Source organism: Sapajus apella, unplaced genomic scaffold, assembly GCF_009761245.1.
Source record: "Sapajus apella isolate SASKATOON/1434 unplaced genomic scaffold, GSC_monkey_1.0 scaffold3, whole genome shotgun sequence".
Taxonomy (NCBI): Eukaryota; Metazoa; Chordata; class Mammalia; order Primates; family Cebidae; genus Sapajus; species Sapajus apella.
Genome location: NW_022436943.1, coordinates 2,026,798 through 2,042,386, shown reverse-complemented (window position 1 = coordinate 2,042,386; position 15,589 = coordinate 2,026,798). Strand labels below are relative to the sequence as shown.

Sequence of the window (15,589 nt, the reverse complement as noted above, 5' to 3'; positions counted from 1 at the left end):
TCAGCTCACTGCAATCCTTGAACCCTCCTGGGTTCAAGCGATTCTCCTGCCTTGGCCTCCCGATTAGCTGGGATTACAGGCATGCGCCACCACAGGCCCAGCTAATTTTGTATTTTTAGTAGAGACAGGGTTTCTCCATGTTGATCAGGCTGGTCTCAAGCTCCCAACCTCAGGTGATCCACCCACTTTGGCCTCCCAAAATGCTGGGATTACAGGTGTGAACCACCGCACCTGGCCCATATTTTATTTCTTAAACTCAGTTGTGATACATAAATGTTTATTAAATCAGACCCCATTATCCTTCGTTGTTTTTGTTTTGTTTTTGCTATTTTGAGACAGGGTCTTGCTCTGTCCCAGGTGCTTTACATATCACCTCATTTAATCCCCACAATACATTTTACAGATGAAGAAATTGAACTTAGAGGTAGCGTAATAAGCAGCAGAGCCAGGATTACTATTTCTTAGGATTTAAACAATTATACGTAAATTTCCTGGCAAACAGGATGACCTCAAAATGAGTAGCTATATTTCATTATTAAGAGATAATGATCAATAAGGGCAAAACTGCCAGTAATTCCTATTATAGCCTTCCATGTGGCAAACTCTCTCAACATCCTCATCTATAAACTAGGATTAATGCCTATAACCCAACCTACTCCATAGGGTTGTTATGAAGATTACATATTATGAATATGAAAACGCTATGAAAAAATGTTAAGAGGCATTCGGATATAAGGGATTGATGCCACACACCTTTTGCCTTCAAAATACTCCAAAATAAGTCTCTGAATAAGCTAAAAATAAGTCTGTTAAATGGAAAACCACCACTTTGAAAAGTATAAATCACCATGGAATTACCACCTACACCTGCCCCTGACTCCTCCAGGTTCTCTAATGTCTCTCTACAAGGGCAGGGATTCTCTTACACTTTTTAATGAAATTCTGATTACTTACAGTACAGCTAATCAATAGAGAGCTTCACTTCAATTAAGAGTTGTTTAAACTGGCCTATTGTTTTCTCAGAGGTGCTCCTTCCAGTTCTTCCAGAAAAGAAAAAAGTGCCCAATTTTCTTCTATTGTATTAAAAGGGTGCCCAGTGAGTAGAATGCAGGTAACTTACAAAATGCTAGAAAAGAATATCAATTGACTTGCTCAAGATATCTGACAGCAGGTCGCTTTTGGAAACCCCTTCACAAATCCCGTCTTTTCACCTGAGCAGATGGCTTCCAGGCCTCAAGGCTCACATGTCTAGTCACACAATTCACAGTAGCCCCCAAAGTTCCTACCTTTTCAATTATCCCATGTTCTTGAACACGACACGTTTCATCTAAGAACCTCTAGCTGTCAAAGCATATGAACTCTTTAATCTTCACAACATCACTGAGGGATTACTATACTTATTTTATAAGTTAAAAATGAAAGACTGAGGTTAAATGTTTTAGCAACATCAAACAATTCGTTAAGTCATTCCTGGGGAGACAGGAATGAATATTACAAACTTCTGGCAATGGACAACCTAGATTTGGCTTCGTAAGATCATTGCAAATATTAGTTCAAACACATACACTCTTGTATGCATATATTTCCAACATATGTATCAAAGATTAAATATAAACTATTAATAACAGTAAATACCATACCAAAGCAGCACTATTTTTACACACAAAACTATATTGGGGGGAGGAGGTCTAATTCAAACCTCCCACTGTCTTGCATCCATAAATACTTTTGAACTTGAGGGGGTAGGGGGAGGAACACCTGTCAGAGCAGCACATCTACAATGTTTTACAGACTGTGTAGTTATTAATATTTAATTCCTTAGCCATAAGCAAACCACCTTCTCAAAAAAACAAAAAAGGCAGCATTACTTGACAAGAAAGTCTACCTGGTTGTAAGAAGACCAATAATTCCCCGGTTTTAGGTCTCCCAGACTTCGTGAACTTGCCAAGAGGAATCACCCCACCCGCCCCGGGAGGTCAGGCCGCGGGGACCCCGGCGCTGCCCACCCGACTTTCCACGCGCCAGGCCGCGGGGGAGACTCCGGCTCCCGCTCCCCTCAGGCCCCGCGTCGCCCCGTGGACAGACGCGGAGGGGCACTCAGACCCGCCTCCCGACCCTGGCGCGCCCGGCGCGGACCAGGCGGGCGGGGAAAGGGTCGCAGCAGGGCCTGGCCTAGCAGCCCCCGCCCCGCGGCCGCCAGCGCAGCTTCCCTCCTTCTTTCCGCTCCCCGATTCGTTACCTCTTAGGCGCCGGCGGCTGCTCCATGACGGCCGGGGACAGAGAGAGGGACCCCGTGGACCGCGAAGGCCGAAAGGAGGAAAGGAGCCGGAGCACCGGCCGGCCGAGCCCAGGGAACCACGGAGGGAAACTCTGGGAACTCGGACCAACTTTCCCGTAACTCCGCGGCGGATCTCCCTCCCGCTCCGGAGCACAGCTCCTCCCGCCCCGCCCCCGGCCGCCGGCCGCCCGCCCGCCTCCGGCAGCTGCCCAGAGACGGTGGGCGGGACCGGGAGCCGCGACGGGGGGCGGAGCCTGCAGCGGTCTGGGATGGCGGGCGGGGCCGGAGCCGCGGCGGGTGGGCGGGGCCGGGGACGAAGGCGGGGCTGGCCCGAGAGCCCGTTGACCGGGAAAAGGAGAAGGTTCTGCTAGAGCGAGGGGGCGAGGCCGGAGCCGCTCGAGGCTGGAGAAGGGCAAGTCCCTCCGAGCTAGCCCAGGGCCCCGCCCGTCGCTTGCCCTCGCTAGGGTTTGCCCTGATCAGATTTGATTCATTTCTTTGGCTTTCCCAAGGATACATCCAAACATCGTGTGAATCCGTTTGAAGTATTACTTTCTAACTGCCCACGCTTACCTCTCTAGTTCTGTTTATAATTACTGGTTGTGTTTTCCCCCAGCCATTTGACATGTGTAGGCCACAGTACTAGGGATACTTCCGGAAATTCTTGTTTCATTTTTATTGTGGACAAGCTCCTCGCTAAGTTTCACAATAATTACATCTAATTACAGAGAAAATAATTAGTGCAATGAGAGGTCTCGGTGCACCAAACTCAGTTCACTGGGCTCTTGCAGCTGTCCAATTGGGTAATGTGGCAAGCCTGTCACAGATTATGGTGCCAAGAATAATAGTCCAGAAAAGCATGTTTCCTTCCCTTTTTGGTTCTCTCCCACAACCTGATCCCCGTATCCCTCATCCCATTGTAATTTGACCACTGCATGTATCCATATTGTAGGTATACTTTTAACTTTAAATTTCATATATAGATACCTTTCATATAACAATATATAGCTGCTACATGGATTTGCTTGTTTTTGTCAGAAATTGTCAAGATGGGCCCAGCACGAGTGGCTCATGCCTGTAATTCCAGCACTTTGGGAAGCCGAGTCGGGCAGACCACTTGAGCTCAGGAATTCAAGGCCAGCCTGGCCAACATGGTGAAACTCTGTCTCTACTAAAAATAAAAAAATTAGCAGGGTGTGGTGATGCACCTGTACTCCCAGCTATTTGGGAGGCTGAGGCAAGAGAATCGCTTGAACCTGGAGGCAGAGGTTGCAGTGAGCTGAGATGGCGCCCCTGTACACCAGGCTGGGTGACAGAGCAGAGTCTGTCAAGAAAGGAAAGAAAGGAAGGAAAGGAAGAAAGGAAGAAAAAGAAAGAAAGAGAAAGAGAGAAAGAAAGAGAGGAAGGAAAGGAAGGAAGGAAGAAGAAAGAAAGAGAAAGAGAGAGGAAAGAGAGACGGAAAGGAGGGAGGGAGGGAGGGAAGGAAGGAAGGAAGGGACGGAAGGAATTGTCAAGATGTAGAGTCATATAGAGTTTTCTTGGAGGTTAGAACAATAAATATGAAGAGAATGTTAAAGGAAACAAATTTGAAGAGAATGTTGAATAATGTGAATATTTGCCAAAATTAAACTTGTCTATTAGCAGCTAATACAAATTTAGTTTAGTCCTCTTTTTGCATTGTTTCACTATGTAATAAACTTGCACTATTTATTTTCAAACCATTATGATCATTTTTGAAACTCAAATTTTGAGAACAAAGAAAAGGTTTTGTTTTTGGTTTGTGTTTGTTTTCAGACAGGGTCTCACTGTCACCCAGGCTGGAATGCAGTGGTGTGATCATGCCTCACTGCAGCCTCAGCCTCCTGGGCTCAAGCAATCTTCCCACCTTTGCCTCCCAAACTGGCACCACCCTGCCTGGCTACACAATTTTATACTTGTTTGCATTTATTAAAGACCCACAGTCTGACTGTTCAGAAGTAACAGGACAATAACAATTTAGAAACCTAAATATTTAAAATGTTAAAGCTGAGAAGAAGCTTTGAAATTACCCAACGCTACCCCCCACTCTCATCTTCACTTCTTCACTTCCATGCCATACTCCCTTTTTTTTAGATGGAGTTTTGTTCTTGTCACCCAGGCTGGAGTGCAATGGCGTAATCTCGGCTCACTGCAACCTTCACCTCCCTGGTTCAAGCAATTCTCCCACTTCAGCCACTGTAGCAGCTGGGATTACAGGTGCCCACCACCACGCCTAGCTAATTTTTTGTATTTTTAGTAGAGATGGGAGTTTCACTATGTTGGCCAGTCTGGTCTCAAACTCCTGACCTCAGGCTATCCACCTGCCTCAGCCTCCCAAAGCTGGGATTACAGGCATGAGCCACTGCCCCCGCTCACTCCCATTTTTCTGTTTCATAAGAGAAACCTTTTAAGGAAGGCTGGGTGAGGTGGTTCACACCTTCAACTCTAACACTGGAAGTCCAAGGCAGGCAGATAGCTTGAGCTCAGGAGTTCGAGCCCAGCCTGAGAAACATGGTGAAACCCTATCTCTAAAAAAAACAAAAATAGCTGGGCATGGTGGCATGCACCTGTAGTCCTACCTACTAGAGAGGCCACGGTAGGAGGATTGCCTAAGCCCAGGAGGCCAAGGCTTCAGTGAGCCATGATCAAGCTACTGCATTCCAGCCGGAGCAATAGAGTAAGACCCTGTTTCAAAAAAGAGAGAAAGAAAAAAGGATAAATAAATAAATAAAATGATCTCTGAATTGTTTTACCAACTGTAATTTCCAAGGAGACTTCCCCGATCAAACCACCAGTGCCATCACCCACTTCCTGTCACTCACACTTAAGTTGTGAAAGAGATGCCTGTCTTATATAGGTCCGTAGTACCCTGTGTTGGCTTTGTATGAAACTTATCACACTATATTGAAGTTCTGTTTATTAGACTGTCATCCCAACTCAACTATGAGTTGATTGAAAGTTGAGCCATATCTTTATTCTCGATACCTTGCATAGCAAGTGCCTGATACATAGTAAGGGCACTGGGTTGGATAGCTTCCTTTTAGTCCTGCAGAATTATTCTCCATTCTTTTCCATCTGCTCTCGGCTCTGAGAGCAGAAGCCCCTTGGCTTTTGGTTGGGTCTGATGATAGGCCCAGCAAGAGATCATCTGAGGGAGAAAGGAGGGTGAAACTATTTGATGCCCTGTTCCCTTCCTGTGATGTCACCTAGGGCTAGCCGTGTTCCAGAGAATCATGGCTCTTCGCAAGGCAAACTACTCTACCCAATTATCGCTTCTTCCCCTTGACCCTTTGGGCCTAGGTGTCATGGCTGCTTTGCTATTCCCTGGGTTTCTTCTCTATGTCCTATGTTCCCCTAACCTCAATCCTCAATTGATGCTTTGTAAATTAAACTCTCTTCAACTGATCCTATGATTGTACCTTCTAAAGGGCTTATGATCCTGACTGATATGCCCATAAAGAATTGTGGAAGGAGGCGCGATAATATCAGAAAATAAATTTCTAAGGTCTTTCTTCAACTTGAAAAGGGAGAAGGCTAATAAATATCATATGACTCCTCCATTTTCTCATTAAATCCTTAAAACTACCTTGTGAAGTAGTTATTTCCATTTTATAGGTGAGAAAACTGAGGTTCAAAAGTGTGAAAGGAGTTGCCCTAGGACAAACAGAATGTCTGTATTCTAATCCAGGCCTTTATGACTCCAAAGCTGGGCCTCATTCCACTGTATATCAGTCAACAAATATTTCTTGAGCACCTAAATATGTCAGGCACTGTTCTGGGTGCTGGAGATTCATCAGTGAAGAAAAGAGACAGACAAAAATCCCTGCCTTCAGTGGGTGTGGTTTACATTCTGGATGAGAAAACATAATAAGATTAAAAAGTACCTAATAGAGCATGTTAGATATTGAAAACTGATAAGGAAAAAAAGTGAAATGGAGAAAGGGAATATAAAGTGAAGGGGAAGAGGCCAGATGCAGTGGCTCAAGCCTGTAATCCCAGCACTTTGGGAGGCCAAGGTGAGCGGATCACTTGAGGTCAGGAGTTTGAGACCAGCTTGGCCAACATAGTGAAACCCTGTCTCTACTAAAAAAATACAAAAATTATCTGGGTGTGGTGGTGATCGCCTATAATCCCAGCTACTCAGGGGTTTGAGGCAGGAGAATTGTGTGAACGCAGGAGACAGAGGTTATAGTGAGCAAAGATCACGCCACTGAACCCCAGCCTCGGCAACAGAGCAAAACGCTGCCTCAAAAACAAAAAAAAAAAGGCCAGGCGCTGTGGCTCATGCCTATAATCCCAGCACTTTGGGAGGCCAAGGTGGGCAGATCTCCTGAGGTTGGGAGTTCAAGACCGTCCTGACCAACATGGAGAAGCCCCGTCTCTATTAAAAATACAAAAAATTAGCCGGGCGTGCTGGTGCATGCCTGTAATCACAGCTACTTGGGAGGCTGAGGCACAAGAATCACTTGAACCCAGGAGGCGGAGGTTGCAGTGAGCCGAGATCGCACCATTGCACTCCAGCCTGGGCAACAAGTGCAAAACTTCGTCTCAGAAAAATAAATAAAAATAAAGTGGAGGGAAGGGATGGAATTCAGGTAGGATGGCAAAGGAAGATCTCAATGAGAGAGTAAGGAAGTGGAGGCCAGGGCCATGCAGATAGCATGAATGTGAGGCCAAGGGAACAATAAGTGCTAAGGCCCAAAGGCAGGAGTGTGCCTGGTGTGTTGTGTGTTACTGAATAAAAGCAATTTTTTTTTCTCCTGAATTAGAAGAAGAAAAAAGTGCCTCAAGCTTCTGTTTTACTTTGTCTGTGGAAAGTCAACTTGAAAATTCCGAAAAGAAAGCATAGAAGTCATCATTCAAACTGCAAATTAGGGGCAGCAGCATTCATGAACATCTGAGATACAGATAAGGGTCACCCAGCTTCACTTAACTGTGAAATTAAGGTAATCTGTTTCTGCTTCCAACAGCTCCATTTGAAATCGAGATTAAATATACACTTTAATTATACTAGCAAACAACTGATTACAATTCTCAGTTGAGTGCTTTAAGAGAAATGGGAGAGAAATCTGCAACCTGAGATCCAGTTCCTTTGAATAACGAAAAGCACATTCTTTGTAACTGAATACTTACATCACAATGTTTAAAATATTAAGATAGAAAAATATTAAGGTAAAAAAAATTTTCCTTGTACTAGTTGCAGCTATGCATTGAAACTACAATTTTGTATCTCTCTTAGGCTGGAGTACAGTGGCACAATCAAAGCCCACTACAATCTTGAACTCCTAGGCTCAAGGAATACTTCTGCCTTAGCCTCCCAAGTAGCCAGGACTACAGGCATCCACCACCATGCCCAGCTAAGTTTATTTTTGAGTTTTGTAGAGACAGGGGTCTCACTGTGTTACCCAGACTGCTCTTGAACTCCTGGTCTCAAGAAATCCTCCCACCTTATGCTCCCAAAGTGCTGGAATTACAGGCATGAGCCACCATGCCCAGCCTCATTTTTATATTTGTTGGAAAAATAATATTAATTAACAAATGTTAATTAATCTTCTCTGCTATAATAAGAAAGAGTTTGGAGGAGAGAAATCTCTAATCAAATATATTGTGTAGGTTTTTATTTGCAGGAAAATTTGGAAATGTTTTCCTTCAAGACGTAACTTTACAAAACATTTTCTCTTGATCTGCTCTCTTTTCTAACTCAGTTTTATAGTTAGTTTGAAACTAGCATGTTGCATTTGAATTTAACCTCTGTCCTCCTTTATCATAACAATTTTTTTTTTTTTTTTTTTTTTTTTGCTCTGTTGCCAGGCTGGAGTGCAGTGGCATGTTCTCGGCTCACTGCAACCTCTACCTTCCGGGTTCAAGCGATTCTCCTGCCTCAGCCTCCCCAGTAGCTGGAACTACAGGTGTGTGCCACCATGCCCAGCTAATTTTTGTATTTTTAGCAGAGACAGGGGTTTCATCATCGAGACCAGGTCTCGAACTCCTGACCTCAGGTGATCCGCCCACCTTGGTCTCCCAAAGCACTAGGCTTACAGTCATGAGCCATATCAACAATCTTAAACTATTATTTAACTTGTTCCTCTGACCATGCTGTGAGCCTCTTGGGAATAAGGACAGTATCTTCTTCTATTTGTCATCTCAGGAGTCTAGCATAACTATTAACTACAAGTAACAACTCAAAATGATTTTTAAAACAAGAAGCCTAGAAGGAGATGTTTCTGGGTTTGAATAATTCTTCAGTTTACTTCCATTTCTTGTTGTCAGCTTAAGAATCACAAGGTTCATAGGTTTGGAGTGGAGCGCTTTATTTCTCATAAAAGGTTGCAGCCTGCAGGCTGGCCGTCCTGCAATCTGGGAAGCATAGCCTCTGTCAGGAACTGGAAGTAGGCACTTTAAAGAAGGAAGAATGAGACAGGAATTGGGCTGAACGAATTGGCTAAGTATACATATTCAACAGGTTGTAGAAGGAGCTATGAATATTCACAAAGGAGAGGCGCTCACATGCACAATAAGCAAACGTGCATGTTACGTATGTCCCATGTTCACTTTGGGGTGGAAACTTAACATTTCAATGCATTAAAATTAAGCTGTATACTTCAAAATGTGAAACAGAAGACACGTCCTCTGTAAATCAGCCAGAACCAGTCCATGGTAGTCACTTACCAGAAAGGAATGCTGGTCAGTTGTACTGTCAAAACCACAAAAAAAAAGAGTCCAGCAAGTCTTTCAAAAGGGCTAGTTCCTGTTTAGCTCTTAGGAAGGAAAGTCTAATGGCAATTAGCAAGGGAAGAGGTATAATGAGATATGTCTGACCTCCCATCCTGTCATAGCCGAGAACTTAGTTTTTAAGGTTTCTCTGTGGTCCCCTTGGCCAACGGGGATCCATTCAGTTGACTGCAAAGCCTAGGATTTCGTTTTTACTTCTCACTGTTCTGCTGTGCACAGCAGACCTAGTTGTCTCCTCAAACTATCTCCTACCCTTCCCATGGTCAAGATGGCCACTGGTGTTCCAGACCTTCCATGGAGACATGACAATGCCCAGCACCAGAAGAGAATTATTTATCTCTGAATACAATTTTTATAAGATGGTAGGAAACATCTATTCCAGAAGCCCCTTTGCAGACTTCCCTGCATGTCCTATTGGCTAGAAATGTGTCACAGACATGGTGATGAAAAATGCCAAACTGTGTAACATATTTGAAGAGATTTATTCTGAGCCAAATGTAAGGACAATGACCTCAGGAGGCCTTGAGAACATGTGCCCAAGGTGGTTGGGTTACAGTTTGATTTTACACACTTTAGAGAGAGAGAAACTATAGGCAAAAACATAAATCAATTTACATAAGGTTTATATTGGTTTGGCCTGGAAAAACAGGGCATCTCAAAGTCGGGAGGGGGAGAGTTCCAGGTCATAGGAGGATCCAAAGATTTCCTGATTGACAGGTGGTTGAAAGAGTTCAGTTTTGCCTAAAGAGTTCAAGTCAGCAGAAAGAAAGTCTTGTGGTTAAGATAAAGGGGCTTATGGGATCCAATGTTCTTGTTACATAGATGGAGACTCCAGGTAGCTGACTTCAAAGAGAATAGATGGCAAATGTCTCTTAGCAGATCTGAAAAGGTGTCAGACTCAGTTAAATCTCTCCTGGATCAGGAAAACATATGGAAAGGGAAGAGGGTTCTCTAGAGAAAGTAAATTATTCCCACAAGCGACAGCTTTGCAGGGCCATTCTGAAGTATGTCAAAGAAATATATTTGGTGGTAAAAACACTTTGATTTCCTTTAGAGTCTGTTATTTGTCATGTGATGTGACCAGAGGCAGTTTGGAGTTGGTATCTCATTGCTACAAAGAGTCTGTTCTGTCAGTCTGAGGATCGCTATTTTAATGTTAACACTGGTTAGTTGTGTCTAAACTCTACTTCCGTCATAACCTGAACGAGTTTTTCAGGTTTCTTTGGAATCCCTTGGCCAAAAGTAGGTTGAATTAGTCAGTTGGGGGGCTTCAATTTTAGTTTTGTTATCTCTGACAAAGAAAAGGGGATAACCAAAACCTGTTAAGACTATTTGTGATTCACCCCATGGAGGTGGGCTTAGAACTGAGGCTAGGACCAGGTTTCCCTGAAGCTTATGGCAAAAAGAAGAATGCAGAGAAGAACTGAGAAAAGAAAAAACCTTTATCTGAGGGATGTGAGTCTTTAAAAATTATCAGGCCCAGTGAGACAGCAATCACATTCTACTCCCTCACAACCACCTGTTGAGCTATGTATTCATCGCTCTCTTTTTTTTTTTTTCAATTGACAGCAGGTACTGTTTGTTAACTGACCAGCTTAGAAAAATAATCATGGGAGACACCTTAGTTCATTCTTCTAATAAGCCTGTTGATCTGATCCTCCCTGTTGCCAGCATCTCCACCTTCTACAAAATGGGTGGTCTTTTTCTTCATTCCGCCTCGTGGAGAAGATAATTTAAAGGGCCACAGGAAGTTATTTGCTTCTTTGAAACGTTTTCCAACAGTATAGATCTCATGAATCAGATTCTCCATGCAAATGATGCCATATTTTCCAAGAGATCGAGCAATCAGAGTGTTATCTGTCAAAGCAACTCGCTTCTTTTTGATTTTGCCATAACCACATTTGTAGATTAGTTCATTTACTGACTTCAGATTTGGGTACCCCTATGCAGTATATGGCTCTACAATCCTCAGCATGTTAATTGAAGCCTTGTTGAGCTTCACAAAGGTTCCATTGAAGATTTGACGAAGGCAGAGAAGCTGCAACACCTTTTGGACCTTTGGGCTCACACCATTGATACCTCTGATCCTGATGACAAACGCCAATTTGGGTTCTGCAGGTACATAGAAGTTGCCAGCTTTCCTTGCCATCCTCGCCATTCGAATTTCAGTTCTGTACATCTGCCTATATCCCTTGTGATAATGCTTCGCTTTTTCATAGATAAGCTTCCTCCTTGCCTTTTGAAGCATCTTTTGGACAAACTTCTTTCTCAGGCGCTTGATCTTCAGCTTTCCGAAATTCCTTCGCTTTTTCTTAAGGGTTTCTGGCACAGCAGGAACCTTCTTCTTCTTTTCTTCTACACCCTCCATGGTTCCAACCAGAAAAAGAGGACGTCCGTATCCATCTCTTAAAACTGCTTGCTACTGGCACAAGTTGCTACAAGTGTACCTAATAATGTAGCACCAGACACCATAACCCACACTTTACAGTTGAACAATGTATTGCAGATCAATAGCTTATGTTATTTTAATATACATTCTTGGCAATGGACCTGCCTCTTCTTTCCCTTTAAAATTGCACTTGTAACTGCCACTAACTGGAGTGCATATTCATGGCAACTTGAATCTGTGCTCCCAGGTTGCCATCTTCCAGCTTGACCCAAATAAACTCTCTACTTATATTAATTTTGCCTCAGCTTCTTCCTTTCCATCAACAGAACAAAATTGGAATCCTATTATTAAGAAAAAATGGGTAAATTGTAATTAGACAATAGCCTACAATGTCTGCTACACACAAGTACCCAGAACATTATAATCAATGGATAAATGTTTGTTAGATGAATGAATGGATGTCCACACAAAGAAAAGATAAAGAGGCTGGGAGGTCCAAGATCGAGGGCCTGGCAGATTCAGGGTCTGGTGAGGGCCCACTCCCTGATTCACAGACAGCCATTTCCAGCCTTGTGTCTTCACGTGGTAGAAAAGGTAAACAACTTCCTCAGACCTCTTTTGTAAGGATATTAATTCCATTCATGAGGTTAGCCCTCATGACTTAATCACCTCCAAAGTCCCCAACTCCAAATGCCATCACCTTCATGGTTAGGATATAAGGAATTTAAAGAGACACTAATTCATAAAGTATATATTGTGTCAACCTTAAATGATGAGATTCAGAAAATATAATTAAGTATAGAGTTTATTCCAACCTAAAGCTTTCCAATGACCTTCTGATGAACAGCAGTTACAAGTTTGGGATAAGGAAAAAAGAAGAGGCAATTCCTAAATTGTTACCAGAAATTTACATTAAAATAACATAAGCTAATTTTTTTTTTTTTTTGACATGGAGTTTAATTCTTGTTGCCCAGGCTGGAGTGCAATGGCGTGATCTCAGCTCACTGTAAACTCTGCCTCCCAGGTTCAAGCTATTCTCCTGCCTCAGCCTCCTCAGTAGCTGGGATTACAGCCATGTGCCACCACGGCTGGCTAACTTTTTTTGTATTTTTAGTAGAGATGAGGTTTCACCATGTTGACTAGGCTGGTCTCGAACTCCTGACCTCAGGTGATCCACTGCCTCACCCACTCAATAGCTTATGTTATTTCTTGGCTATTCATTTTTCTTTGAATCACAAAGTCCAAGAACAAAGTCTCTAACTCAAAAGAGATAGTGAAGAAGTGAAGAGAGTGGGTGAGGCAGCTAGTCAGGAACAACATGCCTTATGTACAAACCTAAGTTCCAGAACAAGCTGAAGATCTCTCAAAACACGGCAAGGATTGGTTAAGACACTAAACACAGGCACAGAGCTGACGAAGAAAAAGGAATCAACACTAAGAATTTGATAAACTTCGTGAGATGAAGCCCTTTCATGATGAGTCTTTAGGTATATTAATATAAGGAAACTTGTCCAGGTGCGGTGACTCACACCTATAATCCTAGAGCTTTGGGAGGCCCAGACAGGAGGATCCCTTGAGGCCAGGAGTTCAAGACTAGCCTGGGCAACACAGCGTGGACCCCCATCTCTACCAAAAAATGTAAAAGTCAACTGGGCATAGTGGCACACACCTGTAGTCCTAACTACTTGGGAAGCTGATGTAGAAAGATCACTTGAGCCCAGGAGTTTGAGGCTTCAGTGAGCTATGATTGTACCACTGCACTCCAGCCTGGGTGACAGAGCAAGACCCTGTCTCTAAAAATAAATCAATTAGTCTGAGAGTGGTGGCTCACACCTATAATCCCAGCACTTTGGGAGGCCAAGGTGGGTGGATCACTTGAGGTCAAGAGTTTGAGACCAGCCTGGTCTACATGGTGAAACCATGTCTCTACTAAAAATACAAAAAAAAAAAAAGTGTGGTGGAGTTGTGGTAGGGCACGCCTGCATTCCCAGCTACTCTAGAGGCTGAGGCAGAAGACTCGCTTGGACCCTAGAGGCAGAGGTTGCAGTGGGCCAAAATAATGCCATTGCCCTCCAACCTAGGTGACAGAATGAGACTCTGTCAAAAATTAATTAGTTAACTAATTAATTTGAAAATATATAAGAAACCTAAACTCTATAAACCAATATGCTTCATACTTTAATCATTTTTCTTTATGTATTTTTGGTCTTTCAATTTCTTTTTATTCCTGCCTGTGGCCTCTATGAATAATTTCTTTTGCATCTTGACTGAACGAAGTAGAAAGAAGACTTGCTTATTTCTAGGCAAAGGAAGTTAGGGAAGTAAGAATACCCCTAGATAAGTGTGTAGTGGTGGCATCAGTTAACGCTGTTGCAAAACAGGGCAATGAGGCCTAGAGCAGGAGGGGAAAAGGAGGGGAGGTAGATGCTTAGACAGACAGAAGCTGAGGTAACAATGAGCTACTCTAAGGCCAGTCCGAGCATGTGATACATTCAAAGCAAGCTCAAATTCAATTGCAAAAAGTTGGGAAAGATGAAGATTTTTACTAACAATCTCACGGAAATGCCGAGCGAGGAATTACATACGTATTAACACAGCAAAATTTCCTCAAAATCCTCTTTACCAGTCTTTTTCTTAAAGTTTTCCTGAAAAGCTGCCCAAATAACATCTCCCTTGCTCATCAAACTCTCCAGGTTCTTCCCGTTTCTCATACTCACTGTTCTCTCCCTCCCCGACGACTTGGCCCCCACCCTATCATTGAGGCAGTTTACCCTCCTTGGCTATTACTTCAAGCCCTTTCCTGACACACAAGAGAATAATTTGACTTTCTTCTTCTTTGCTTTTGTTGTTTGTTTGTTTGTTTAGTGGGGGATTGAGACAAGTGCTCACTCTGTCACCCAGGCTGGAGTCCAGTTGCGTGATCTAGGCTCACTGCAGCCTCAAATTCCCAGGCTCAGGTAATGCTTTTGTCTCAGCCTCCGGAGTAGCTGGGACTACAGGTGTGCACCAGTAGGCCTGGCTAATTTTAAATTTTTTTCATAGCGATGGAGGGGTCCCACTATGTTGCCTAGGCTGGTCTTGAACTCCTGGGCTAAAGCAATCTTCCTGCTTCAGCCTCCCAAGCGGTAGGATTACAGACATGAGCCACCGTGCCCAGCCTAACCTCCTTCTTAACACAACATTTTATAGGGAGATAAGAAATGAAGGATCCTTCCTTCAGTGGGTGGGAGAAGCAGGAGGGAGAAAGACTGAATATTCAAACTTGAGTATTTTTGTTCCTTTCAAACATTCTTTTTATTAACATTTATTTAGTAAGTTGCCCGACACAGATAACGAAGTGTGGTCCCTAACCTGACACTGTGGAGTAGCCCCATTTCAATCTTCCTTTTGCTCTTTCTTTGGAATTCCTTTCCAAAGGGAGTGATTCCCTTAAAACAGTTTTTTTGTTGTTGTTGTTTTTTTTTTGCTTATCGAAATGATTATTTTACAAAAATTATCCATGGAATATTTTTACATGGTTAATTTCCCTCAGGCATTTAAACTATTACTTCAATCTCAGTCTTCACTGAGAAAGAGAGTAAGATGACTATGGCTTCTAAAATTTCCTTTGAAACAAAATAAAAGGTATTAGAAAAGTTATCTCAGGGGCGCCTTACTAATAAATCATCATCCAAGGGTTTTGAATAGCTCGAAAGTAAAAAAAAAAAATAGATTTTTCTGCTGTATAATCAGTTGTTATAAAATACACTTGACAAAGAACTGCTGAATTATCTCTTTATAGTTAGCCACAAATAAGGGGGGAAAGAGTAAGAGAAGCTTCTGAACACCACAGATGTATGCTTAGTAAACTGAAATTATTTTGAAAAAAATAAAGAATAAGAGCATTAAAAGTATAGGCTGGGTCCAGTGGCTGACACTGTAATTCCAGCACTTTGGGAGGCTGAGGCAGATGGATCATTGAGGCCAGGAGTTCGAAAGCAGCACGGTCAACATGGTGAAACTCCATCTCTACTGAAAATACAAAAAATTAGCTAGGCATGGTGGCGCATGTCTGTAATCCAGCTACTCACGAGGCTGAAGTGTGAGAATCACTTGAACCCAGGAGGCAGAGGTTGCAGTGAGCCAAGAATGCACCATTTCACTGCACTACAGCCTGGGCAACAGAGACTCTGTCT

General features: G+C 43.1%; 1 protein-coding gene and 1 pseudogene across 3 annotated transcripts in view; both read right to left on the bottom strand.

Moving 5' to 3' along the window:
* STK3 (serine/threonine kinase 3) overlaps window positions 1-2,461 on the bottom strand; it is a 345,181-nt gene extending 342,720 nt beyond the window's left edge. Inside the window, exon 1 of one of the 2 annotated variants that reach the window (XM_032248245.1) lies at window positions 2,240-2,461. In XM_032248245.1, the coding sequence (XP_032104136.1) occupies window positions 2,240-2,265 (26 nt within the window). In that variant the 5' untranslated portion in view covers window positions 2,266-2,461. The remainder of the gene's footprint in view (window positions 1-2,239) is intronic. The other variant, XM_032248241.1, reaches the window with a different exon arrangement.
* Window positions 2,462-10,587: 8,126 nt separating this feature from the next.
* LOC116530248 lies at window positions 10,588-11,419 on the bottom strand (annotated as a pseudogene). Its single transcript, XR_004259905.1, has one exon. The product of XR_004259905.1 is annotated as a 60S ribosomal protein L7 pseudogene (transcript).
* Window positions 11,420-15,589: the final 4,170 nt, after the last annotated feature.